The following is a 26,925-nucleotide window of genomic DNA, read 5'->3' as shown; positions in this document are numbered from 1 at the left end:
TTATGTTAAAAACATAAAACCTACCTGTTTCCCGGTGGGTGAGAGCATTTTTTTTTCTCTCTCCCAAGGCGGCATGACCAATTCGTAGGAGGGTTTGAGAAAATAATTTAATATGAACATTTTTGGCATTGGATTTTTGGAGATGGTAAAAATAATTCCACTATAAATTTCTAATTCAAAAACTATAATTTTATTTGAGGTTAAACAGCTCAAGTTCAAATTTAAACGTCAGTTGCATGAATATATCTTGTATTTATGTGCCATTTGACTTTGATTCTGCATTTAAGGTGTTGAATTTTTTGACATTGAATCTTTCAATGGTTAAAATAAAAAATGTTATCGTTTAAAAAAAATATATTTTTTTAAACGATTAATATATATATATATATATATATTTATTTTTTAACATTGAAGTTGTGGTTACAAAAACGTGAGAAACTTCCTTTGAAAAAAGGGGGCCCCAGCAAAACTGTACTGCCATACACGTTCGAGGTGTTAGGTGGCGATAGCGTTTAAACGCCTTGTATGAGCAATCAACCATCGAGAAGAAGAAGAAGTAGTAGTAGTTAAAGGGCTTCAGAAGCTTCCTGAAGTTGACAGTCACGGCTATGAAATATGTAGACGTGTATATACTTTATATATTTGCGTTCGAGAGTCTACGAGTCTTACTTTTATGGGCCTGACGTCAATGTGCGCTGACTGGAGTTTTGAAGGCGAATTAGGCAGCTAACATGTTCCGCTAGCTGTCCCTACTTGCCTTGTTTTGCTTTGCTTTTATCTGCGTGTGTCTTTCCGAGGGCCAAACACATGAGCGTGTCTCTGGTGGTCATCCGCTTGGAAATAGCCGACCAGTCTCCAGCCCCCCAAGGCTTTTGCTACTCGGCTGGTGAGTACGCATGGCCACGCCGAACGTTGTTGTTGTTAGCCGCCGGCCGGCTAGCGAGCTAGCTAGCGAGCTGTCACTGACAACAGTCGCAACACATCACATTTATTTGCCTTTTAGTTCATGATTTACATTGTTCGCACTCATGAAATATATGTAAATAAAGTGGTACAAATACTTAAATGTGTGACTGGTAGAATAATAGTCAAATTAACTGTTTTTCATATCCACTTAATGTTTTGGTATTATTTTAAAAAAATGGTAATCCAATGTTTTATTCACTGTATTCTATAAGTCATGAGTAAAATATTGAGACTTGAAAATGAATTGGTTTATTAAAATTGAATATTCTTGATCCTGTTTTGTTGTTACCACACATGTGACCAAGTTCTCATCTATCCTTTTTGAAAACTAATACTCAAGCCCAAAGGTTTGCATACCTCTGTATCAGCTGCTAACTTTCACTTTTCCTACCCACCCTTTTCTATTCTGGTCATTTGACACGTGTTGCTTGTGCACTCAGTGGGCGACATGTCGGAGGAGCAGCTTCAGGATAAATCTTTGGGCCTGGCTCGTCTGGCCCTGAGTGGCAAATCGGAGCTGGAGAGGAGCGCCGTGTTGCATCAGCACATGGGAAGCAGATCCATGGGAGACATGGTCATCGAGACCTTTGAACCCAGCCCAGGTAACAAGTCGCGACACCTTTATTGTTTTGTTTCTCTCTGTTTCTGATGCTCGCTTTATGTTGATGCCCTGGCACGTGGGCAAGGACAGCTGCTAATTGAACGCAGTCAAAGTACATGATGCAAAACACTCACAAAGCACGGATGCTCACTAGAATCACCTGCCAACCTGGCTGACTCCAGGAAATCTTGCATTTTGTTTTTAAATGTGTTTTTTTTTTTTTTTTTTACCCAAAATGTACTTAGGTGAGCATAAACGCCCTCAAAAAGAGGTGTTGCACTCACATAATTACACTGGCCAACAGCAAGCTTTGAGTCAAACGTTAGACAGTGAGGCAGGAAGTAGCATGTGGCTTCTGTCAGCTTGTTGAATTTTGCATGTATAGACCAAGACAGCGGCGGCCAAGACGATCCAGGTGGTTGCGCGGAGTTCAAGCGGGCGGATGCTGCAGAGGCTCCGGACTCCCCCTCCAAGCAGCTGCCCCAACAAATCTCCTTCTTCAGCGGCAACCCGTCAGTGGAGGTCGTGCACGGGATCATGCACCTCTACAAGACCAAGTTGCGACCGCACACACAATGTCATGTTGGACAATGCGAGCATCACAATCACTGACTATTTCTTCTGTTGTTTGCCTCGTTGTCCTTTTTGCCTTCTCTTTTCTTCCTCTTCTCATTCTGTTCCTGTGTCACTCCTCATTCTTGCATTTTTTTTCTTCCATCACCACCTCCTTTTTCTCCTCTTCTGTTTATCCTCTTTCCACTCTTCCTTCGTCCTTCCCCTGTTCCTCTCCCTCGCGACCCCCGCAGCAAGATGACGTCTCTGACGGAGGAGGTCGAGCGCAGCGCGATGGTGTGCATCCTGACGGTTCCAGCCACCATGACCAGCCACGACCTGATGAAGCTGATGGCGCCGTTCAATGACGTCATGGAGCACATGAAGATCATCCGAGACTCCACCCCCAACCAGTATATGGTGCTCATCAAGTTCACCACGCAGGTCTCCGCAGTTACACTAATGCATGGGCTTTGTGTGTGTGTGTGTGTGTGTGTGTGTGTGTGTGTGTGTGTGTGTGTCTCGGTCTCTCTCGCTCTACCTGTGTTTGTACATATTTGTCGTCTGTGTGTGTGTGTGTGCGCGCGCACGCATCTGTATCAATGTGTGGGTGTGTTTCGGCCAAACTTGTTAGAACTAATGAAATAACTTAAGCTAAAATATATTTTTTAAATAAATTAAATCAGTGCCTTTTTTAAATATAATTACACTTTTATAAAACTAACAAATTATAGTGAAAATGTCCTTTGGTGTATTCTTCAACAAGCTTTCCATATGTACACTTTTAAGGTTCATTTTAAATGCATTTATTTTACTATTATGGCCGCAAAAAAGAAAGAAAGTCAAACAGTCTTTTGGCAATTGTATTTCACTTTTCCTTATTATCCAATACCGAGTGAGCTGTTTTTTGTTTGTTTGTTTTAGCATGCACTCGGTAAATAGTCCGTTTAAGACTAAAAATATAAAACTAAGAAAAGTAAACAAAAATGAAGCAAAACTTAAAAATCCGCTCTAAAAAGAAATCAAAATCAACTGAATTTAAAAGAATAACGAATCTCAGACGAAATGAAAACCCAACTACAATGAAAAATCCCAAACGGTTCTAACCCTGGCTCAGGCGGATGCCGACAGCTTCTACGCGACGTGTAATGGCCGCCAGTTCAACTCCATTGAGGAGGCAGTGTGTCAGCTGGTCTACGTGGAGCGCGCTGAGGTCATCAAGTCAGAGGAGGTGAGTGGCGGGTGGCGTGGAAGCGTCACTTCCAATCATGCCCGCTGACACGACGGCGCCGCCATCTTCTTCTTGTGCTTTCTCCAGGGTGCCAGTTTGCCCGTGATGGAGCTGACGGAACTTCCCAAATGCACCGTGTGTCTGGAGCGCATGGACGAGTCGGTCAACGGCATCCTCACCACACTGTGTAACCACAGCTTCCACAGTCAGTGTCTACAACGATGGGAGGATGCATCGTAAGAGGCTAAACGTTCGCTTTAAATATGGCTCACTGTGACTCATGTTGCTGCGCCGGTTCACGATTCTCTGCGCGCAGGTGTCCGGTGTGTCGCTACTGTCAAACCCCCGAGCCGGTGGAAGAAAACAAATGCTTTGAGTGCGGCGTGCAGGAGGTCAGGCCGACGATTCGTCTGCGCCTCTTCATCCTTGCCGCGCCTTTTGTTAACCTTTGACCCGTTGGCCTTGCCTCACCCCGTCAGAACCTGTGGATCTGCCTGATCTGCGGCCACATCGGGTGCGGTCGCTACGTCAGCCGCCACGCCTACAGGCACTTTGAAGAGACGCAGCACACTTACGCCATGCAGCTCACCAACCACCGCGTCTGGGACTACGCCGGAGGTACCGACACATGTTCAGTGACACCTTAACTCACGTCCCTTCTACCTCAGATGAATTTTAAATATTAAAAACACTCAGCGGGTGTTGTGGTCAATCACATTCAAATTCGACTTTTTTAAATGTATTGAGCACTCCAAAGACAACCATCGCTGCATGCAAGATGCTGGACATCAAGTAAAAATCTGAAATAAAAAACAGTTAAAATAATCAATTAAAAACACACAAACCGTAAACACAATAAAACACCAAAACAATGCAGAGTGGAAAGCCAAAGAACAAAAATGTTACGAAAACAAAAATGTAGAAAACCAAAACTAACTGAAAATACATCTTGGTTTTATAAAACGTAGCTGTAACTATAGTGAAAATGTCCATTAACTTTCGGGTTTCTTTTAAATGTATTTATTTGGTATTACAGTTCGGCCTTACATAAACAGGACGATCCAACGGTCCTTTGAGAAATGTAGTTGACCTTGTGACCATAGCGCACCCAGATCTGCTCCACGCTAGGTGTGGAGCGCACCTTTAATGCTCGCATGTTGGTGACATGCCTCCCGTCAGACAATTACGTCCACCGGCTCGTGGCGAGCAAGACGGACGGCAAGATGGTTCAGTACGAGTGTGAAGGGGACACCTGCCAGGCCGAGAAAATCGACGCCCTGCAGCTGGAGGTACCGTAAGGCCACTCCTCTTGCCGCCATTGACGCCGTACACGGGAAAAGATGGGCGCGGCGCACCACGCTGTCCTTTTCTCGCAGTACTCGTACCTGCTGACCAGCCAACTGGAATCGCAGCGAGTCTACTGGGAGAACAAGATTGTTCATCTGGAGAAGGAGACTGCACAGGAGGTGATTGGGGGGTCACTCCCCTGTTCAAATATGTTTGGATTTGTGTGTTGTTGTTTTTTCTGTCCAGGCATTAATGTGCGCGTGTTTGTGTGTGTGAGAGACAGATCAATAACATGAAGGCAAAGTTCAAGGAGACTCTGGAGCGCTGCGACAACCTGGAACGCCGACTGGGAGAAATCAGCAAAGACAAGCAAAGCACGGAGAAAAAGTAAGGTCTGACCTCACCCAAAGCACCCTGCCCATAAATGTCACATTTTTCATGCAAAAGTCGTTCATAATCGTCAAAAAGGTGGCGTTTAAAAGTGGATTTGCACTTTCATCAGAATTTGTGGTGAGAAATCAGTCACACGGTTTCACGCATCATTCCTCAGTGCTGTTTGCCTCCAGTCCAGCAGAGGGTGATGGAGAACAACAAAGACGTCTTAGCATTTCTGTCATTATGTCAAAATCATGTTTGTCCGGTCCTCTTTTGCGATTGCGCAGTTATGTAATCGTCGTGTTCATTTTAGACCCCACGAGGCCGCTTCCGACACTTCCTGGTCACTAACGGCTTCCCGGCAGCCACCGTCTAACCAGCTGAGGCAATGAAGGCGTCCTGGCACCACATGCCGCTCATGCTTTGATTTGCATGTTGGCAAAGACGGGCCAAAGAAAAGCACAATGATGATGATGATTTTGAACTATGCTTGTCGTGTAGGTGCACGCAGCTGAGCGGGCGTGTGATGAAACTCAGCCAGGAGCTGAAGGAGGAGCAGGAGATGAACAAATGCCTGCGGGCCAATCAGACTCAGCTTCAGACCCGACTAGCCGACGAGGAGCGCAGAGCCAAAGAGAGCGGTGATGACGTCGCACACACACCCTCACACCCTCATTGACAACAATAACGAAGAGATCAATATATCGAAGCGATCAATTGTCTATCCATTCTATGCAAACGCGGACGTGTTGTTGAAGTGGTTTTGGCGTCGTGTTCAGGCGAGCAGAAGGACCAGGCCATGGCGGAGCTTCAGGAACAGCTGCGTGACGTCATGTTCTATCTGGAGACGCAGCAGCACATCCAGCATCTTCCCGACGAGGCGCGGAACGAAATCCAGGAAGGCCAAATCAACATCGCGGCGGGACCGGCGACCGACGACGACGACAACAGCGGCGGTCCCGTGGACCTCGCCGCCGCCATCAGAGGAAGGAGGGGCCGTGGCAGGAAGAGGAAGTAGAACCGTTTGAAGACTTTTGAAACGCTGTAGCATCAAGCATGTAAATATATCTGTTCCAAATCTATTTATGAGGCTTTTGCCTCTTTGACGCAGAGACACAGGATCCTGCTTTTCCTCTTCCGTGCCTTTCACGCAGCGATGCTGTCTCGACTGCTTTCACACGGCAAAGCCACGCTGCCCTTTGAAATGACATGAATCCGTTCAAGCACCCCACAAAAAGACACCACAACATTTTTTGCTACATGTTGTGAGTCAAGACAAATAGCACTGTATTGTGTAACAACATATTCGAACTGAATAAAAAGACAATGTCAATTAATTCAGCGTAATTACTGTCCACTGGGACAAGCCGAAAGCCAAAATAACTGTCTTGTGTGCCTTTTCTACTGGGGCTGCACAATGAATCGAATTTTGTTTGTGAGCACAAAATTGGCCTCAGCGACGAAATTGACCTGATCTTCGGTGATATTTACTGTTCAAACGTGCCCTTTGCTCCATATTTAATCACCGGCTTCCTCAAGCAGTAATCAGCCAACCAGTAAGGGGCGAATGGATGCTCAAGGCTTCATTCAGCTGCTTAAACAACAAGCGAGCGCACCCTGCACCGGGAACCTCAAGTTCTTCGGCAGACTGAAATAGGCAAAAATGATGATCAATTTTTCCAAAGTACCGTATTTTCCGCACGATGAGGCGCACCTAAAAGCATTCAATTTTCTCAAAAGCCGACTGCGCGCTTTATAGTCCGATGCGCGCGCCTTATCAATATTCAGATTTCTTGGACGTAGTATTTTAAATGTTCTCGAAAGCGCTTCGTTACAGCTGCAGCGGTTGTGAAAGCTCTTTATAACTAAAGCTGTACTGTATTATATTGTATTCCTTTAGCATAGCTTCATCTAGTGGATGCATAACGCAACCGCAGCCACTATTGTTGCTTCTATGTGCCTCAACTGTTTTAAAATAGGCCATTATACTCCGAAGCGCCTTATAGTGCGGAAATTATGGTCAAAGCAAATGTTTTCGAAAAATAAACCCACTGGATGATCATGTCATGGAGGACTACAGAAATATGAGAATGTATACTGTTGAGAAGCTGAAATTCTGAAGATTTGGCCAATTTTTTAATTTAAAAAAAGGTATCGACACGATTGCTAGATTTTGCAAAATTATATATATTTTTTCTAAAATGTATTAATTGTTCCCGCAAAGAAAACGGATGGATGGATTAATTGTTGGATAATGGTTGCACCGTTACTATGTTACATATACAATTCCATATAGTGAGTGACGTGAGGAGCCGGAGTCAAGTTTGCCCCCTTAGCTCGTGTGTGAACTTATGGCCGTCACTCGTGATCTACAGCAGCTCCCTGTGAGTATTCTCATTTTCTATTTGGCTATTTGACTGTTCTCCAAAAGCATGACGGAAGAGCACAAGTTTCTGCACATAAGTCAACGTACCGCCGAAATCGGATGACATCAGCATCTACTGTTTTGTTTCCTGTTGACGTCAACGCCCATTTTGGGTTGCCGCCTTTCAAACAGAGCAGGAAGGAAAATGGCGGCTTTTTCAGGCAGGACGAAATGGGCCGCGGATTTGAAGCGAATAGACAAGTTGGGATTCTTTGATTTGGTTTGGAAGACAAATTGCGAGGTCTTGACGCCCCTCATCGTGTTTTGCAGGCTCAAGTGTTTGCTGTTTAAACAAACCCGAACCGTGTCCAGCCTCCGCGGATGGATGACAGGTCCTTGTTTTCATAAACACCGGACACCAAAAAAAAACAAAAAACAGGAAATAGGCAGTGCATTCATCTTTTCCTCATAGGGAAGAGAAACAAATGAGTTTAATCTTGCCCTAAAATGTAATAGTGGAAGTAATAATTTCATGAAAAGAAAATACATTTTTAAATATAGAAAGTTCAATCATGCCATTATAATGCCAAAGTACTTAGGTTTAGTTCCTAACTTTCTTTGTATTTTTAGGAGCAGAATTTTGTAATGTTCGTAAATTTGGAGATCGTGATGATGGAATTAAAAATGCCAGGTGACAGTCAAGTAATGTCATTAGTTTAAAATTGCCATTAAATGTCTCCTTTGGAGCTTAAAGAATGTGCTTAATGAAGTTGAAATTTTGTTTTCATAAGAGATTAATTGTGCCAGCCAAAATGTCAAAAGTTTTTAAATTTCAAATACTCTTTGTTGTTCAACTTTGAGAGTTTATTAATACCATTCAAATGTAAAAGAGTTTAAATTATTATATGCTCTCATTTTGACAGTTTACTGTGAAAATACTTTCGTCAAAGAATTTAACACTTTACTACTACCGCATCCCATAATGACATTAAAATGTCTTAGTTGAGTGTCAAGTTTAATGGGGAACCTTAAAATAGGGCTCAGTTTTCCGGTAGATCAATTTAGCTTTTGATAAGGCCATTAAAAATGTACTTTTGATTTCACAACTATGCAAATGTTTGTCTGCAAAGGTAATAAATAACTTGCACAGATGTTGCTTTGAGATGAACTGCATTACTGCATGAGGCGTGTCCTCTTTTGGCACTCGTACAACTTTTCGTGGTGCGCATGCAAATGCTCTCCAGCTTCACATTTACATCTCTCATACACGGCGGAGCTTGGTAACATAAAAAAACGCAAAAGAACGTGTACGTATGTAAGCCGTGTGAAGCACGTCTCGATCGATATGTATTCAGAAAGATGCCCAAAACAAATCGAATCCGCCTACTTACCAGAGAAACAAACTGATGATCAAACATATTCGCATGTGTGGCAGATTGTCCTCGGCTGGGACAAGCTCTCATGAAGCAACCAATCAAAGGAGGGCGAAGTGCCGATGTCATAGAGGGTCAGCGCTTCGGCACCTGTGAGGACGAATTGAAATCTGATTGGTTAGAGAAACAGTCCCGCTGAAATGAGTGGAAATGCTTTCAATCTGTTCCAGCCTTTCCCGCATACTAGAACATTGCGACGATTTGGTACCATCTGGTGTGTGTGATCTGGCCACAAGGGGGCAGTATAGTGTAGATCATGCAGCCACAAACAGGTAAGTCACAGGAATGTTAGTCATTCTTTGCAGATGATAAAGAATGTATGCCCAGAATTATTGGTGCATATGTTATAGTTCGTCTATAGATGTTGCTCCACCATTTTGTACTCAAATATCTGTTTGCTTAACGATGTCATCAATGCTAGTTTGGTTAGCCTGCCTATGTTGTTTCCCATGATGTTAGCATTACGCTATCAGGCTTATATGTCAAACTGCTGCTTGTTGTGAACTGAGTTGAACATTAAGAAGGAAAAAAAAACAGTCATGTCACTCATATCGCAAGGCGCCGGTGTTGTTAGAAACGTTGCATGGGCCAGGAGCAAAGATTGGTCAGGTAAATGCTGAAATTTGATTGGACAAACCCCCCCCCCCCCCCCCCAAGAAACCCATCCACAAACATGGACTGAAAGCAGCGCAGCCAAGACAAATGCTAAAATAAGTGCAATAGATTGGTAGGAATAAATTCATACATTTTTAGAGACCAACTTTTCAAATGTAGGACATAACATAGTTCAGTGCTTGTAATAGCAGTGTTGAATTTTTTTTCTTTTTTTGGGCTGACTGCGTTTTCCATTCGGTGGAACAAAAGGAGGAAGTGTTGCAATGTGCTGTCATATGAGAGCAGGATGAAGGAGGCGGAGCCGCCAGCAGGTCGCTCTCACAAAGTTGGCTGGTGCACACAATGGAGTTTAGTAGTGCAGAAGTTTAGGATTGCGAGCACGTTGAACACATCAGTGGTGAGTCCTGTTTTTTGTTTTTTTTGGGAGCGGGGATGGCACGTTCTGGAGGCGTTGTTTGTGTGAAAGTTTGGTGAAGGTTGTGTGTGTGAGGAGTAAGGAAGGAGAGCCGGGAGACGTTTGGAATGCGGCCGCCTCATCAGGTTTGTGCTTGCGGCAACCTGAAAACGGCGTGATCTCATGGCTTGAATTTCTCATGCACAACGTCTTGATTGTTCTCATCAACTTTGCCTTCAGTCACTCATGGTGTCTCATATTCTCACTTCAGTTTGTCATCGTCTGGATTTCTTTCTTGGGTTTCACGCACTGTGTCTTCCACTTCATACACTTTGGTCTCAGTTCATTTATTTATTTTTTGTCTTTAATATCTCAGTGTCTCATGCGACGCATCTTGACTTTTTCCATGCACTTTTGTTTTCCATATATTTGATCTCATTTCCTCATCCGACTCTCATGCGCTGTGTCAGGAGTCTCTCCTAGCCTGGGGTGGTTCTCACGTTTCAGCTACCTTCGTCTTCCACATCTCTTACAGTCTCCGTATTTCATTTTTAACTCGACTTCTGATCTCATTTACTGCTGCGTCAATTTCGCATCACGTCTCATGTGGTGTTTTTCCTCCCTAGCCGTGTTAGTGTTTCCTTGACACTGAAGCTTCCATGAGAAAGTTTATCAGGCATTTCCCTCACTCCCCCCTCCACAAAAAAATGACATGAGACAAATGGCAGTATTAAAACCCACATTTCTTTTTATTACACAATGAACACAAGCCATCTGTGCAAAAGTGTTTTCCAAGGAGCTCCACCTGTTTCTTGTATTTTCCAGACCCAGTCCAAAGTGAAGACTTAAAAAAAAGAAAAAGACAGTTTTAACTACTTTTTAAGATTTAAACAAAGTCATAAAAAATGGTCTAAACATTGTCACTCTTGATTTGTAAATTGTGTAACTTTTGATTCAAACAGAAGCACTGACAGGCCAGATGCCAGGAATGCTCTGTGAGTGTGTGTGCGCGCGTGTGTGTGTGTGTGTGTCACAGCAGGAAGTGGCCGGTGTCATCATGGCAGAGAGGCCCAAAGTGTGTGTGTCACGCTGCAGGAAGTGGCCGGTGTCATCATAGGAGAGAGGCCAAAAAAAATTTTTTGGTGTGTGTGTGTGTGTATATATCCTGTTTAACCCTTTGGGTGCAATGTGTGTTGTAGTAACATATCACAGGGCACACAATACCAGAAAAATGTCATTGATTTACAGGATCCGTGATTGGCAGGTTTGCTGGGTCACCGGAAGTTCATATCTCCCGACGGCCAATCAGAGGTGAGTTTACTCATGTTGGCTGCGCCGCCTTCTGAGCAGAGAATAAAATTCCCTAATTGTGATTATTCTTGTCGTCGGGATTTTGGACTTGTCTCGCCAGGATGAATAATTTCAGAATTCTCCGGCAGATGACGGATCAGGACTGCAGCTCGTCGACCTCCCACACGGAGGACGACGAGGAGCAGGAGGAGCTGGAGGAGCTGGAGGAGGACGACAAGAGCAAGGCCAGGACGGCCCCGCCGGTGGCCGTCAGCCTCTCGGGCGTATCGTCCACGCTACGCGCCGTCATCCGCATCAAGCACAAGTACCAGGCCCTGAAGAAACGGCGCCAGGAGATGGCGCTGGCCGCGGCGGCCCTCCCGGGGGCCCCGGCCCGCACCAGCCCCAAGATCTTCACTTTCGACGGCGTCCCTGCACTGGCGTCCTGCTCGCCGCCCAGGAAGAAGAGGAAGAGAAAGAGGAGGGTGCTGTACCCCAACAGGAGACGCCGGAAAGCCCCCGGACAGGGGCACAGTCCGACAGAGTTTTGTCTCTACCTCCTCAGCGCCATACTCTTTGTACAGGTGAGCAACACTATCTTCAAAACAATCACCATACTAACTACAAACACTTGTCAGTATTGGCTTTCTTGCTAAGTGCCACACTCATTGGACAGGTAACCGCTCAAGCGCTTTTCAAAACACACTCGCTACACTGAGTAGACTACATCACACACTCACCAAACTATTTACAAAGCCCACTACGACACACAGTTCAGTAACTACACTCACTCTTTGCACTAACTACAAAACAGCTACACTAACCGCAAACACACTCACTACTCCAATTGCAAAACAGATTTATTACACTCATCACAAAACTCACTCACTACACAAACTATAAAAGACTCTCATTAGACTTACTACAAAACACACTGACTACAATAACTGCAACATTCACGACACTAATTACAAATACGGCCGTTATTTGCTTTATATGCAACAGTAGCATCCTCTCCGTACAGGTCAACACACGCACTACACTGACTTCAAAATCCATTTTCAATATTGTCTTTACCAGCCGTCATACAAATAATCACGCGTAAAGTAACTTGTTGCGCGTCAGGTGTACAACGCCATCGAGAACCTGGATGACCACGTGATTCGCTACGACCTGGAGGGTCTGGAGAAGACTCTGCGCAGGGAAGTGTTTGGCCAGCTGGGGGCGGTGGAGGCACTCATGTGGCACCTGAAGGACTTCCTATCCACGTACGTGCACAATAGGCCCCTGGTGGTGTCTCTGCACGGGCCCAGCGGGGTGGGCAAAAGCCACCTGGGGCGCCTCCTGGCGGGACACTTCCGCTCGGTGGTGGGCGAGCCCCTGGTGCTTCAGTACTTCATGCTGCACCACTGCCGCCTGGAGGCCGACGCCCCGCACTGCGCCGAGCAACTGCTCTCGCTGGTCTCCGAGGCGGTGGAGCTTGGCGAGCACGAGGAGAAAATCCCGCTCTTCGTGTTGGACGAGGCCGAGCACATGCACGGCGAGATCCTCGACGCCCTGCTGGGCCTGCTGGGGTCGGGCCAGCCCAACCAGTTCCTCAATGCCATCTACGTGATCCTCAGCAACCTGGGACACGAGCACATCACCAAGCACCTGCTGCACAACGTCTCCAATCACGACGGCCAACACAGGCAGCTGGCGCAGGACTTGACACCTGTGCTGCGGCGCTACCTGGAGGGTCGCCACCCACTCTGGGCCGAGGTGACCATCGTGCCTCTGGGCCTACTCGAGAGAAGTCACGTGATGGAATGTTTTATGGACGAAATGAGCCGAGAGGGATTCTACCCCAACCGCGCCCACATGGAGCAGCTGGCAGCGGAGATCCAGTACTATCCCGCTGTAGGGGGGAGGGAGTATTCTGTCACCGGATGCAAGCAGGTGGTGGCGAAGGTCAATTTGCTGTAAGGGAACAGGACGAAATGGGGTACGAGAAGACATGACTGGGAAGGACATAGCGGCACACAAGATGACATCACAAGACAGGACAGAATGGGATAAGACTGGAAGGGGACTGGTCAGGATCAGACGGGGTTAAGGTACAGAAATTAGAAGGATAGAATGGAACAGGATGGGACAGCGGGACTGGCAAGGGCAAGGCAGGATGGGGCATGACTGGAAGGTGACTTTATAGGACCAATTGGGGCAGGAAGGGATGTGTCAGTGCAGGACAGGACAGGTTAAGATGGAACAGGACAGAGGACAACGGGGTGGAACAGGGCTGAATTGGGCATGACAGGATGGGAGAGGACAAAGCAGACAGGACATTACAGTTAAGGGAGAATGGTACAGAGCTCAGTGGGGACAGTATTGGACAGGAAAAGGAATTCCAGGACTCCGAAAGTACAGATAATGACAGACTAGGACAGTATGAAGCGAGACGAGGGAGGACAAGGCTGAGCGAAATGGGACAGGATGGGAGACGGTAGAGCAAGATAGGACAAAACAGAGCCACTTGTTCTCTGTTGGTTCATTGCAAACAACTGAAGTCACCTTCAAGCGTCATGTAATATCAAAATGTATGAGGAGGACACAAGCTTCCTACTGTCATTAATCGTTGTGACTCAAAATCAAAGTGAAGGACAACCAGGAAGTTAATTAAATGAAGCTTTCCCGGGAGGAGACTACAACGGTATGCTACGTTTCTAATTTTCTTACATTCGCAGCCAAAAAAGTGACACATTAGAAATTCCTTTTGTGCGCATTAAACCTTTTTTAAAGGACCTGCTTATGTGCTCAAGTGTTGTAAAATGATTGGCATATGTAAACGTTCAAGTGTAGGACATTTAAAAAAACCAAGAACACAAAGAAGCCCTTCTGCTTTAAATATGTTTAATAAGATAATTGCCCCAGTTGACATGGAAAAATGAGGTCTAAGTGACAATAATGACAACACACACAAAAGAAATTGAGCGCTTTGAGGGGCCACAAAGACCGTGAAAAGTGTTTTTGTAGAACGTCGACGTCATCTGTGTAGCTGATATCAATCTGGTAGAAAAGCAATCTTTGCTAAATCGTAATCATAACAAGCAGAAGATTCTACCGCCTTGTTTTCACCTAGTGGCGACACTTTGTCCTACAGCCGGTCGTCATGGCAACCCTCCACAGGAAGTGACATCACACACACACAGTCAAAGTCCTCAGTGAGGAGAAAGCAGCACCACAACACACACAACAACAGTCGTTATCATCATTATCATCATCATCTCCACAGTCAACATGCTCGTGTGTGATTGGTGGGATGTGGGGTGTGTGGAGGGGGGGGGGGGGGGCTACGTGATGGTGCTCATTTCTTATTCTTTTCTTCCTCTACGCCTCCAGCTCAAAACCCATGCCCACCTTGTGACCTCCGGCATTGAAGTTCTTTCCGTCAATGAGCGCCGACAGCGTGACCTTGACGCCTGCGAGGGGCAGAGGGACGTGTTAGCCCACGAGCTAGGCTAACACATTTTGGCGCTGGTGACACGACCAAGTTCAAGTAGGCTAATGGTCTTGTATTTTATTTATTTTTTATTGTATCACAAAACTGGGCAAGGGTGTGTAGACTTTTATTATCCATCCATCTGTGTTTGTGTCAATGTACTGACCTGGTCGGAGGCTCTGAGTGTATCCAACTCCGATGAGACTTGCGTTGTTGACTTTGGCCTGTGTGATGGGGGTCACAACTACATGTTTAGAACAGCAGCAACGGGATCTGTTTGTGTGCGCGTGTGCAACACGCGGTGTCAACTTACGGACACAGAAGTGTCGCCGTCCACTTTGTACTTGGCGGCAATGCCGAAGCGAGTGTTGTTGCTGCCGGAGGTCCAGGCCAAAGTGACGGCCGTCTCCAGCGAGTCGTTAACTTTCTGGTAAATGGAGCCGCCGAACTCTGTGCCGTCGTTACTGAAACAAAAACAACAAAAGACATGCAATGTCACACCTGTTTTCTATGACATCATGCTGTGATGTCCCTGTCTCACTCTGATGTTATGTGCTAAGATGACTCGCTATGCTAACCAATGACACGCGGCTCTGACTTCATGCCTTTGCATGTTACTCGTCATGCCGTGACATCATGTCATGATGATGTCACTTTGTCGCGTACAGCTACCACACTAGATCATGTCATGCTGTGATGTTATGCTGTTGTGCTCTGACATCACTGTCTCAATGTGATGTTGCAATTACGTGCCATGTTAAGCAATGTTTTGATGTCCCTCTGATGTCATGCAGTGACATCAAGCAATGATATGGTCACGCTGTGATGAGGTTGTTTGTCAGCTCACTCACACGTTGGTGTGCAGCTGGAAATCTCCGGCCTTGTAGCCCAGCGCAAAATTGTTCTGAGCCAGTTTGGACTTGGCCGTGTCGAAGGCCATCTGGTAGCCCGCCAGCCAGCCCTCGTAGCCCAGCACAGCTGCGGCGTGGACCACGGGGCCCTCGAAGTCTACATCGCAGCCTAGGTTGACGTAGTCGCGTTTGTAGCCCGTCTTCAGCTTGCCGCTCTTCTTCCTGGAACAGAAAAGCACGCCTGCTTTTCAACACGGCGGCACCACGGGCAGAACAAAACAAAGCTGACGTGCTCTCACCCCGTGTTCGGAACAAAAGACGTGTCCAACGCCACCTTCAGGCCTTGAGTCAACTGCCGGCAAACGCAAGTATGGCGACACTTTTATCAAAACACACACGCGAGCGCGTCCGCACACATCCGGCGGTACGAACCTGGTCCTCCAGCGTGACCTCGGTAGCCAGCGTGTTGTCGGTGTTCCACTTCTGGTTGACGCTCAGGCCCAACTCCTTAATCTTGTATTTAGTCTCCAGGCTTCCCGACGCTTTGCCCGAATCCGTGTTACTCGATCCGGACGTGTTGAATTCCTGCGTGTTGCGCGCATAGACGGAAAATAAAGCTATCACACTATTTTAGACATCGCTAACGCTGTTAAGCAAATTTGCTGTGACAATACTGCGTCACACAATGCTGATAGGATATGGGGGAAAAAAAAGAAAATTTAGTTCTTCAGAGCAAGGCGTCTAGTAAGCTGGAGAACAGAATGTGAGGGAAAACAACAAAAAGCGGAATCAACGCTCAGATGAAGACAAGCGGCGATGATGAAAAAAAGGAAAAACAAGATGAAATGAATCAAATGGTACGAAGATGACGGTGATGATGACGGTCTCGGGGGGCTGGCTTACCATCTACGTCACAACGGTCCGTTGAGGAGGGGGCGGAGTCAAGGAGAGGATTGGGGAGATCAAAGGGTATAGGGACAGAGAGCAGATAGTCCCTCAGACACTTGATATCATGCATGTTGGTGGGCGGAGTAGTTTTGTTAGGAGGCGTCTGGAGAAAAACAAAGAAGTAGGAGGAGACGCTCACCACGCCACTTTGGGATTTGGTCTTCAGGTCCAGTTTCACCAATCCGAAGCCTGCAAGAAGGGGCAATGATCCCCGAGGGACAGGGGAGCATTTAATGACTTGGAAGTCGTTAGCAGTTAGCTTAACATATGTGCTAATGTTGACCGAGCTGGTACAGCATGTTTTTCAATTAGTTTTTGGTGCAGGTTTGTTAACTTTTAGTCTTTTCTTGGGTTGAATTTGTATTCGTTTTAGTGTTAGAATTATTATTTTTTTTGAGTGCAAGATTAAAGGAAAAAAAAGGGCTTCGCTGAAGGTTTCATATTTTCAGGTAATTTTTTTTTTAAAGCATTGTCAGCTTCATACGGTTGGCGCAGGTATTATACCGACATAATCGCCTTAGCAGTAACATGTCACATGTTGACATGGTCATTCGAGTTAGTTGGGAATAAAATTGTACCAGCAAGTTGAGTTAATAGTAACAACGCGTGAGTTTGATATGGTCAGCGGCGATATCGGGACTTCCAATGTGTAGTAACATTGACATAGTCAGATGTAACCCAGGAGGAACAGTGTTTCACATTGACGTAGTCAGTAGCATTAGTCGTGAGTAGCAATGCTGACTTGGTCGGGAAGTCGAGTGAGTGACAAATGCCAGTGTATTGAGTTGAAGCCAGTTGACTTCTTTGCTATCCTGCACACTGCAACGGCTGGCTCAAACAACTCAAGGCCAAAACTGCGCCGACTCACCGTAGCCTTTGCTGAATATGTCCTTGGCAGCTTTGCCCAGGTCTGCGTAGGAAGGAGGCACAGCCATGATGCTGCAACGCAAAAGACCACAAACATATCTTTAACAACGCACAATCTTATCGCTGTGCAATGCGTGATATGGAGGCAAATAAAAAAAGGATTCCGCGCAAATCCCGGTGTGTGTAATGCAGTTTGAACAAATGGTCGATGCAGCATCTTTACTGATGGACAAAGGACACAAAGGGACAAAAGGTTTGTGGGGGTGACAGCTGGGCTCCACCAAACAAGCTAGCCCACCAACGAGCCTCCGTTTGCTGATGTCAAATCACAACCTGCAGGCCGCAATGAGATGCCTGGTGAAGTTGAACAGAGGCGTATAAAAGACGGGATTAAACGATGCATGCCAGGCTCGCCATCATTACATAATGCCAGCTAACGTCAGCTCAATCTCCTTTAGGCGCTAGTCGAGGGGCTAACCTTGAACGGAAACGCGATCAAAGTGAGGTTAAATGTCCAGCGTGTGAGAGCGGGCGACAAGAAGACACTAAAGGGTCCGCGTGGATGCTGCTCACCGATCCAAAAGGGCGTCAACGAAACCGGCGTGGTCCTTGTGGTGGCGTTAGGATGCTGAGCAGATTGACAGCTAGCTTCTTTCGACGCTGTCACTAGACGCCAGGACGGGGGGCACGGAAAAGGAGACCCACTGCACATGCGCCACGGCGATGACCATTTCATTCCAAAGAGCAACTACAAGGCCAAGAGCACACCGCCGCCATTTAGGGAAACACGTCACCGAAATGATGGCCAAATAGCTTTGGAAGATAGGGGAGAAATATTCTAGATCCCAAACAGGCTTGGAAATGATTTGAAATACAGTAATTTATATTGAAAGAGAGATTAAGATAAGATGTCCTTTATTTTTTTGTCCCACACTGGGGAAATTTACACTCTACACCAGCAAATTTGGGGGGTAGAAAAAAAACTCCAAGAAAAATTAAATTAATTCAGGTTAATCAAGAGTATTATAAAGGATAACATAAGCATTGTGCTTTATCCTTTTCTCATTTTGGCAAATTATTTTTATGCAGTTGTGTGATCAGGTTCATTTGTCATATGAGTGGTTTTCCTTTTTCTTTCTTTCTCTTGTGTTCACACAACTTCTGCCTCGTCTCTGTGATATTTTGAAAAATGACCGAAATACTGTAAATTAAACCAAAACAATGACGAAAACGCATTGTGCATGCATTTTACAACAAAGAGCCATTATCTAAAGCCAAGAGAGTAATCTCCGCGGGACAAATACGACAGTCCAACGTTTCCGGAAATATGTCACCGGAAGTCAATACAATCAGGTAGTTGTGAGACAAGAGCGATATCCTCACAGCTAGCATGCTAACTAAGGCGCTAGTTTTAAGTCAGAGAGCGAGACAATCGCTTGAAAATGTGTTGATATTGCGGTTGTAGTTTCAAATGATGTATGCACGACATATAGAGAGGTGTTTATAACTGGTTATTTATCTACATGAGCGGGTCAAATGCAGTTTCATGATAAACCAGTTATACTATTATATGTATACGTACTACGTAACGTAAGCTCGAGCTTTATACTTAAAGTGTACTTTTGATAATTTGAAGTCTATAGTTGATGGGTGTTGACGTGTTTTTTTTTTTTTTTTGCATTCATGTCTATGCAGGTCGTGTCAGTGTTAGTGGGCACCCTTTAAAAAGGAGGTGGGGTGCGATGCGATGGGGGTGTGCGCGGTCTCGCCCCGCCCGGCAGGAAGTTCTGACTCGACGTTTACCAGCGAGGAGGCACAGCAGAGGAAAACTTTTTCCCTGTCACAAGTACTTAACAAGGCCGAAAGAAAGAAGCGAGTGGGTGCAGTCCCAAGTCCAATGGTCAGGGGCGCACTCCACCCTTTGGACCGCGCCCGGTGCACAAAGCTGCAGCGGGTCTGCATAAGTTTTCATCCCAGAGCGCCGAATTGAGCACGCAAGTGAGGCCGGGGGTACCGACCGCAATCATGTCCGGGCAGCCGCGCTTCGTGAACCCCTTTCACAGTAGGACGCACAGCCTCGCCGCTGCCGCCGCCCCTGCAGGCAAAGCCAAGCTGACCCACCCTGGCAAAGCCATCCTGGCAGGTAACAATTCGGCTGTGCATGCTTCAGTCAAGGCAAGATTACTTTGTGCACATGTTGTCAACACAAAGTTCTTTGTAAAAGGCGTGCCCAAACTATCTAAACAAGACGTGCAAACAACGTTAGGCACTGCGCTGCATTGCAAATCTGGTAATATTATTGACTTTGATTTGTTCCGTGTTTCCTCGTCTACGAAATGAATTTACCATTTCCATGTATCAAATTTCTGCATTGACATTAATTGAAATGGCTTTCGTCAATTCAAGAAAAAAATATTATTTGTGCTTGGGGAGCAAAAAAATGCTAAATACTGTATATCCCATGACATTATTTAAAGTAGATGCTTTCTAACATTTTTTTTTCATGTGTGGCCAATGAGTCAATATTTTGTAGCAAATAAATAGTGAAATGTTGTGTATTCTCCAACACGGTGGCAATGATGTAAATGAGGTATGTTAGCATAGCACTTGAAAAAAATATTTCTGACTATTATCTCACACACACACGTTTCCCTCCAATATCGCATGTTAATGTCATAATGGTTTAATCTTATAGTATCTTATTATTAAAGGAAAATTGTACAACAATGTTTTGAATGAAATGAAATGAAGAGCATTACTTTTTAGAACCTGTTGATTGTTTTGCAGGTGACTTTAAACACGTGAAACATAAATTTGAATGTGTTTGAAGATGTCAAATCGAGCACAGTCATTACTATAACCTTGTTTTGACACTGTGAGCACTCGCTCAAACAGAAAGTCCAAAAGTTCTTTTTACTTGCGTATGTAAACTCCATGACCTTTGCACTGTGTGCCGAGAGGCCCTCTCCAACACACACACACACACACACACTGCAATGACAAAGCACAATACCCTGATAACACAGCGGAACTCAGTTTGTGTAGCAGCGGGCGTGCTGAAGAGAATCCAACTAGCGTTGTTGCCTAAACACAAGTTAGCCACTGAAAGAGGCCAAGAAATGTCCCAGATGAGCCTAAAATGGGTCTAGTTGTGATAGACTTTCCAACCAAATTTCATGTTGCCAGGTCAAAGTAGCCTCCGGGGCTGAATTTATTATTTTCTTTCATTAAACATTCCTTTGGGCTTGTGGCCCACTTTTAAGATAAACTGCTTCTTGTGTGTATTTGCCAGCAATGTGAAGTTCAGAATGGAATCCTGGTCCTAGCTGACACACTGGTGTGTCCATCTTCGTGGGGAATTGCATTTATTGCATATCCTTGACATCCATCTTCAGGTGCTTGTACGAGTCTGTTTTTTTCCCCCTCTCTAGTAAGACAATTCAGCACACTAGTGGAACAAAAGTGTCTTCCTAGGAACCTTTTTTTTTTTCACTAAGTTGTATAAACATCCGACCTATTTTTCCCCCTCCACAACTAATGTCACTTTTGGCCTATGAGTACAACCTTGAAATGGATATCAAGGATATGGATTGAATGCTCAAACAGCTCAATTGAAAGCCGTTTGAGCATTTAATCGGTCTTCTTGATATCTAGTAAGTGGTTGTACTAGTAGGCAAAAAAGTGGAAGTAGTTGCGAGAAAAAGTTACCAGTGAGACACGTTTGCTTTACTTGTACTACGAGTGTGCTACGTGTTCTTCCTGAGTAGACAAGCAAACTAGTGCATGAACATCTTGACTTCCATCTTAAATTGGCACTAGTAGCCCAAAAATGGCACTGCTAGTAGAATAAACATTACTACTGAGAGTTGTTCTACTAGTGCGCTCGCTGATTTATCTTACAGCGAAGACAAAGAGCATACGTGTTTGTGGACCTTTTACTGTATCTGGAAATCAAGGATATGGAATGCATGCTTGGCATCCATCTTACGTTAGCACTAGTAGGCCAAAAATGGCTCATGTAGTGGGGAAGAAAATATGTTACTTAGTAAGACAAATGTGCGCAGAACAAGTTTGATGTGTTTGACATTGGTGAGGAAATGAAATTAAAGTTGGGCGACAACACGTCGCGTGTGTGGGCTGCATGTTGTTGAGCGGGGAAAGCTCCGCCCTAATCTGGAATGGCACCAGGGGGCGTGTCCTCAGGCCACCACGCTGCCAGCCGCTCGGCCAATCGGCTGCAGGCAAGCCGCAGTGGACTGGCTGAGGGAGTTCAGATGTCAGGAAGTGTCAATAAGTCCAGCCGCTATGTGAATGTTGGGACCTTACACCTCAAATTCAGATGTTTTTTTTCTTTGTTTGCTATTTCAGATTTTCCACATTTTTCAATCAAACCATTCAAGCATTTTTTGGGGAGGGGATTAGTTATCAGCTCACTTCATTTTGTGAACACGCTAGAAGGGTTCAACCCATGAACCAACTTCCCACCTTTTCAACATTAAAGTTCTCAAATGAATTTGACATTCGTCACCCAAAGGCGACATTTGCAGACATTTGACAGTTACTTCTTTCCACATTTCTTGATCGACTTCCAAATGTTCCCCAAATTCACGAGGTTAGGGATTGTATTTCGCCCAATGCAAAAAATCCGCTTTCCCACAATTTCACGTTTGCACCACAAAATTTAAAAAAATAAATAAATAGGAAGAATATTTTAACCGCCTCCTTCCACATTCCTCGACCCATTCAAACATGAACCTGTTTGTTTATCCAGGACTTATACAGAACTCATTCTCCAGAACTCTTCCTTACATTTTTTTTCAGTGCATCATTGCTTCTTTTTCACAATATGATCACCAAAATCAGGAGAAATGTTGATATGTATACACCGACTTTTCAGCAACTCTTTCTCATATTCGCCCCCCTTTTCTGCCGATAATTGTGCCGCGTTGCAGGCGGCATCGCCGGCGGCATCGAGATCTGCATCACCTTCCCCACCGAGTACGTCAAGACGCAGCTGCAGCTGGACGAGAAGGCCAACCCGCCCAAGTACAAAGGCATCGGTCAGCGCAGACGCTTTTGCATGCCGGCCTCCTGTTTCCGCGGGCAATGCTCACATTTGCCGTTTTATTGTTCTTCTTATTATTTTTTTTTCATGTTGGTGGCTCAGGTGACTGCGTCAAGCAGACGGTCAACGGGCATGGCGTCAGGGGTCTTTATCGCGGTCTCAGCTCGCTGCTCTACGGCTCCATTCCCAAAGCCGCCGTCAGGTACGCGTCCAAATGGCAATCGTCCGTTCAGTACTCCATCGCGTAGTCATGGCGAACTGAGTGAGGCAAGTGGATACACGTTTGGTCTCAAATGACTGAAGATCGTCCGATGAAACAATTTTTTTTTTCTTCATTCTTTTTTTTTTCCAGACTAAAAACTGCTTTTCATTGATCGGATGCCAAAAAGGGGAAAAATATTACAGAACATGTCATTACAAATTAAATTCGTGATTAAAAAAGCTATTTGTGACAAAAAATAATGAAATGCAGAAATAATTTCAAAATGACAGGAATAATTTTTTTAAAATACAGAAACTATGATTAAAATACAGCATTGATTGATTGAGAAATACAGAACAAGAGATTGAAATTCAGACACATAAATAAGGTTTAAGAAATGGAGATTAAAATACAGAAGTCGTTATTAAAAAAAAACATAAAAATACAGACATGACAAAAACAAAATTCCAAAAATACTGAAATAAAGTTTAAAAAGACAAAAATAATGATGGAATACAGAAATCATGATTCAGGATACAGAAATCAGGATTAACACGGAAATACTGGCAGAAAATAGAGAAAGAGAAGAATTATAGAAATGTCAATGAGAAATATTAAATACAGAAATAATGTTAAAAAATAATTATTATTAAAATAACCGGAATAATGATCAAAACAAATGCATGTGATGGCTAAAGAAATAATTAAAAATGAAGAAATGTTGACCCCCACATGAATAATGGAAAAATAAATATGAGATAAGTAGACATAACAACATGAGAAAACGATAGAAATTTAAAAAGATTTAAAAAATGTATTTTAATCATACTCTTAATTCAAAACGTTTACCGGCAGTGGAAACAGACACTGAAGTTGCACTGAAATGGAGAACCTGTCGTCCATTTTCCCGCTAGGTTCGGCGTCTTTGAGTTCCTGAGCAACAAGATGCGCGACCAGAGCGGCAAGCTGGACAGCAAGCGCGGCTTCCTGTGCGGCCTGGGCGCCGGCGTGGTCGAGGCCGTGCTGGTCGTGTGTCCCATGGAGACCGTCAAGGTTACGCATCGCCGCCGGTGACGCTCATGCACACGTGCTGTGCGCTTATTTTTCCGTTTGCCTCTCAGGTCAAATTCATCCACGACCAGACGTCGGCCAATCCCAAGTACAAGGGATTCTTTCATGGCGTGCGCGAGATCATCAGAACTCAAGGTGAGAGAACAACAAAGCCGAACTAGTCAAGACCGCTTCATAAAAAGGCAGAAATAATGATTAAAAACATACATGTGAATGTGAATACGAAAGGGGGGAAAAATAGCAATTCAAACCGTCTTGACTGGAGGTGCTGTTGCCGCTTTTTTTTTTTCCTCTGCTTTGTTGCTTGACATTTGTGGATGCCGCGCAGGTCTTGGAGGAACATACCAAGGTTTGACGGCCACCATTCTCAAACAAGGCTCCAACCAGGCAATCCGCTTCTATGTCATGACCTCGCTCAGGAACTGGTACAAAGGTATAAATCGCCCATCCCGGAGCCACATGCTGCTTCACCAATGAGACAAATGCGTTGGTCACTTCATTTCATGACCACGCTAGAAGGGTCCAACCCATTAACCAGACCCTATTAGCGATGTCTGCTCCTAAGCATGCTGCAGTTCTATTGATTGTTCTTTGCGCAGGATAAAGAATACATGCCTGCGCGTATTCGTATCCTCTACACGGGTTGCTCCACAGCTTGTGTTCAAATAGCCATTGCTTATAGTGTTTTAACTACTGTAGCACTGAGGCTAGTTTCATTAGCTCGCGTATGCTGTTTGACATTGTTTGTTAGCATTAAGCTAAACAGACATTCCCAAGACAAAATTATTATGGTGTGGCAATAAACTGCTTGAACACTGTTGCTTGCTGTGAAGTGAGTTGAGTTCACTGCCACCATACAGTTCTCGTATCTCAATTTTTTTTAAATTGTCCAAACCACGGTTCGTATCTCAAAAAACTCTCAAGGCTCCAATGTACAGTATTATCTTATCACAAAACTAGTGTTATTGATTGTTATTGTTTTCTTTTATACGATCAAGGTGACGACCCAAACAAATCCATTAACCCGTTGATAACGGGAATGTTTGGAGCGGTCGCCGGAGCGGCCAGTGTGTTCGGAAACACGCCACTGGATGTGGTCAAAACTCGAATGCAGGTGGGTTTATTAATTTGTTGACTTCTTGACCACTTGGCAAAATGTAAACGTGTCACTATGAGCTTACTGTGCGTCAACAGGGTCTGGAAGCGCACAAGTACAAAGGCACCCTGGACTGCGCCATCAAAATCATGAAGCATGAGGGGCCCAAGGCGTAAGTGGGACACTTGTGCATTTAGACCAGTTAGTTATGCTCGTGCTAGCTAAGATTTTGCCGTGGGTTGATTGATCAAAATGTTTTGTATTTTAAAGGTAGCAAATAGAGTAAGCTGTGACACGATGAGGTGCAATTTTTCTATGGAAAAAAAATAGTAACAGTTGACTTCAGGGATACCAGCATATGAATCGTAGTTACTTTTGAAAAACTAGTTGGATGTTTAATTGGCTCATTGTGATGTGTGATGTATTGCACCATTACACAGTTGTTGCTAGACAGCTTCATCGAATAAACGAAACATAAATCTGAAGCCTGACGAGCACAGTGGGACACCTCAGGATACTGTCTTAGGTCCACCTATGTGATTTATAAACAAATACATTGCACAAATATTAGCTCATAGGCATTGTTGACTATTTTTACTGTACTTGTCCAGGTTCTACAAAGGCACCGTACCTCGTCTGGGTCGGGTGTGCTTGGACGTGGCCATCGTCTTCATCATCTACGAGGAGGTGGTGAAGATTCTCAACATAGTTTGGAAGACAGACTGACACAGACGAACACTTCTGGACTGTCCTAAACCGGTTTCCTCCAGTTCTTAGTTCTTCCCCTGTCTACCTCTGAGTTATCAGAGGCGTGCAAATGAAAAGTCATGTTTGGCTTTGTGATTTTATTTAGACTATAATGAGGTGCAGCAGAAGCAGCGTTGTCAGGAAAAGGGCTGGAACTTACTGACCGTGTTGAAATGTGGAAGTGACTCAGGAAGGGAGGTTAAGCGTCGGAACGGAAAACAGCACAGCAACAACTTTCTCTTAATTAGAGGAAAGAAGGTGACACATTAAATGACCACAAAATGATACTTGAATATTTTAGAGTCCTCTTACATACAGTATGCAATGACATAGATTTTCTTTCTAAATGAGATGTGATGGATAGGATTCAGCCTTGAAGTGCCTATTAGTTGTCAGTTATGAGTTTTCTTCTGAGTTACATGAATCTAGTCAGCGTAATGTTTTTTTTTTTTACCTTTTCAGAACAATTTAAAAAAGGAATTCCACTTATAGTGCCTTCTATGCCATTCCACAAAGCTGGGTGCCTTTAAGAGTTTATATCAGATTAACTTTATGATACTAATTGCCTTTTTCTGTCCTGATGTCCAATGTGCCATATCAGAGTTTGTGGGTGCGTTTACACGCGGTGCACTTGCTAGTTAAGATGTTTACTTGATGATCTCAGCGCCAGCCTGGCCTTCATATACATGCCTTGATCATGACTTCTGTATTCCATTACACAGGGGTTCTTAAACGTTTTGGGTCCAGGGACCCCTGACAGCGAAGCCATCTTGTGGTAGCTTGGTTTGAACGATGGCGAGGAGACTTTGATTTGCCGCTATCTAGAGCAGGGGTGGCAAAGTCCGCTCCGTGAGATGCCGATCCAGCCTGTTTCAAATGTTTCCTTCTTCCAATACCCGATTCAAATGATCAGGATCATAATTAAGTTTCTCAGAACTTCAAGGACCGGACTTGTGCACCCCTGATCGATTGGCAATGCCAAAGTGTTTTGCTTGGGGGGGGGGGGGGGGGGTCAATTATTCGCTTAATTCTCATAGTATTCTTTTATTCTGGAAAAGTGACCAAGACTCTCTAAATATTTGGTGCTATAATATATTCTCTTAACAATATGCCTTTAAAAAAATCATTAATGTAGGAATGCCCATTCTTGCAATGGTTTAAAAAAATATGACGGCACTTTGCGGATTATCATGACCAACATGTCTGAGAATTGATGAATACATTAAAAAAAAAAACACACAGACGACTTTTAGCAAGCGCCGGTCCTCATATGTAACTTTGGACCACAGCTTGTTGCAAAAATTTTTGCGAACACCCAGGAGTCCAGACACCCCAGTTTGAGAACCCCTGTCCTAACAGATGCTGACATCATATTATCATTCCTGTGCCTTAAGTCTTTTTACTGGTTATACTGTTGACAAATAAAATCGGCTGAAATTCGAACCATTGCTTCATGTTGGCCTGTTTTTTTGTTGTTGGTTTATTTTATTT

General features: G+C 44.6%; 4 protein-coding genes across 8 annotated transcripts; 3 read left to right on the top strand and 1 right to left on the bottom strand.

Moving 5' to 3' along the window:
* Positions 1-432: 432 nt before the first annotated feature.
* Positions 433-6,349, top strand: brap (BRCA1 associated protein). Its single transcript, XM_086134684.1, has 13 exons — positions 433-886; positions 1,407-1,568; positions 1,953-2,124; positions 2,374-2,563; positions 3,237-3,350; positions 3,438-3,586; positions 3,667-3,742; positions 3,830-3,968; positions 4,530-4,639; positions 4,727-4,816; positions 4,921-5,024; positions 5,514-5,653; positions 5,792-6,349. Exons 1-13 carry the CDS (start codon positions 808-810, stop codon positions 6,028-6,030), a joined length of 1,764 nt encoding a protein of 587 aa, XP_085990810.1. The 5' UTR covers positions 433-807; the 3' UTR covers positions 6,031-6,349.
* A 2,639-nt stretch (positions 6,350-8,988) lies between these two features.
* Positions 8,989-13,801, top strand: tor4aa (torsin family 4, member Aa). Of its 4 annotated transcripts, XM_086135219.1 has the most exons (6): positions 8,989-9,082; positions 9,675-9,822; positions 9,923-9,965; positions 11,084-11,130; positions 11,259-11,693; positions 12,235-13,796. In XM_086135219.1, exons 2-6 carry the CDS (start codon positions 9,712-9,714, stop codon positions 13,072-13,074), a joined length of 1,476 nt encoding a protein of 491 aa, XP_085991345.1. In that variant the 5' UTR covers positions 8,989-9,082; positions 9,675-9,711; the 3' UTR covers positions 13,075-13,796. The 4 variants fall into 4 exon arrangements, with proteins under 4 accessions (XP_085991345.1, XP_085991344.1, XP_085991342.1 ...); XM_086135218.1 differs by lacking the exons at positions 8,989-9,082; positions 9,923-9,965 and having other exon boundaries at positions 9,728-9,822; positions 11,068-11,130; XM_086135216.1 differs by lacking the exons at positions 8,989-9,082; positions 9,675-9,822 and having other exon boundaries at positions 9,884-10,961; positions 11,068-11,130; positions 11,231-11,693; positions 12,235-13,801.
* Positions 13,802-13,981: 180 nt separating this feature from the next.
* On the bottom strand, positions 13,982-17,995 carry LOC147191941 (non-selective voltage-gated ion channel VDAC2). Of its 2 annotated transcripts, XM_086135221.1 has the most exons (9): positions 17,827-17,995; positions 17,255-17,325; positions 16,526-16,575; positions 15,871-16,023; positions 15,738-15,790; positions 15,439-15,660; positions 14,901-15,051; positions 14,754-14,811; positions 13,982-14,567 (listed from the first exon to the last, which is right to left on the bottom strand). In XM_086135221.1, the coding sequence occupies exons 2-9, from the start codon at positions 17,319-17,321 to the stop codon at positions 14,476-14,478; spliced, it is 846 nt and encodes a 281-aa protein (XP_085991347.1). In that variant the 5' UTR covers positions 17,322-17,325; positions 17,827-17,995; the 3' UTR covers positions 13,982-14,475. The 2 variants fall into 2 exon arrangements, with proteins under 2 accessions (XP_085991347.1, XP_085991348.1); XM_086135222.1 differs by lacking the exons at positions 16,526-16,575; positions 17,255-17,325; positions 17,827-17,995 and adding an exon at positions 16,342-16,361.
* A 735-nt stretch (positions 17,996-18,730) lies between these two features.
* Positions 18,731-26,877, top strand: slc25a1b (slc25a1 solute carrier family 25 member 1b). Its single transcript, XM_086135220.1, has 10 exons — positions 18,731-18,750; positions 18,949-19,396; positions 22,206-22,313; positions 22,421-22,520; positions 23,435-23,573; positions 23,642-23,726; positions 23,920-24,024; positions 24,590-24,705; positions 24,786-24,859; positions 25,299-26,877. Exons 2-10 carry the CDS (start codon positions 19,279-19,281, stop codon positions 25,411-25,413), a joined length of 960 nt encoding a protein of 319 aa, XP_085991346.1. The 5' UTR covers positions 18,731-18,750; positions 18,949-19,278; the 3' UTR covers positions 25,414-26,877.
* Positions 26,878-26,925: the final 48 nt, after the last annotated feature.

This window comes from Hippocampus guttulatus, chromosome 17 (assembly GCF_054856545.1).
Source record: "Hippocampus guttulatus isolate MCC_2025c chromosome 17, RoL_Hgut_1.0, whole genome shotgun sequence".
Lineage (NCBI taxonomy): Eukaryota > Metazoa > Chordata > Actinopteri > Syngnathiformes > Syngnathidae > Hippocampus > Hippocampus guttulatus.
This window is presented reverse-complemented; position numbering and strand designations above follow the sequence as displayed.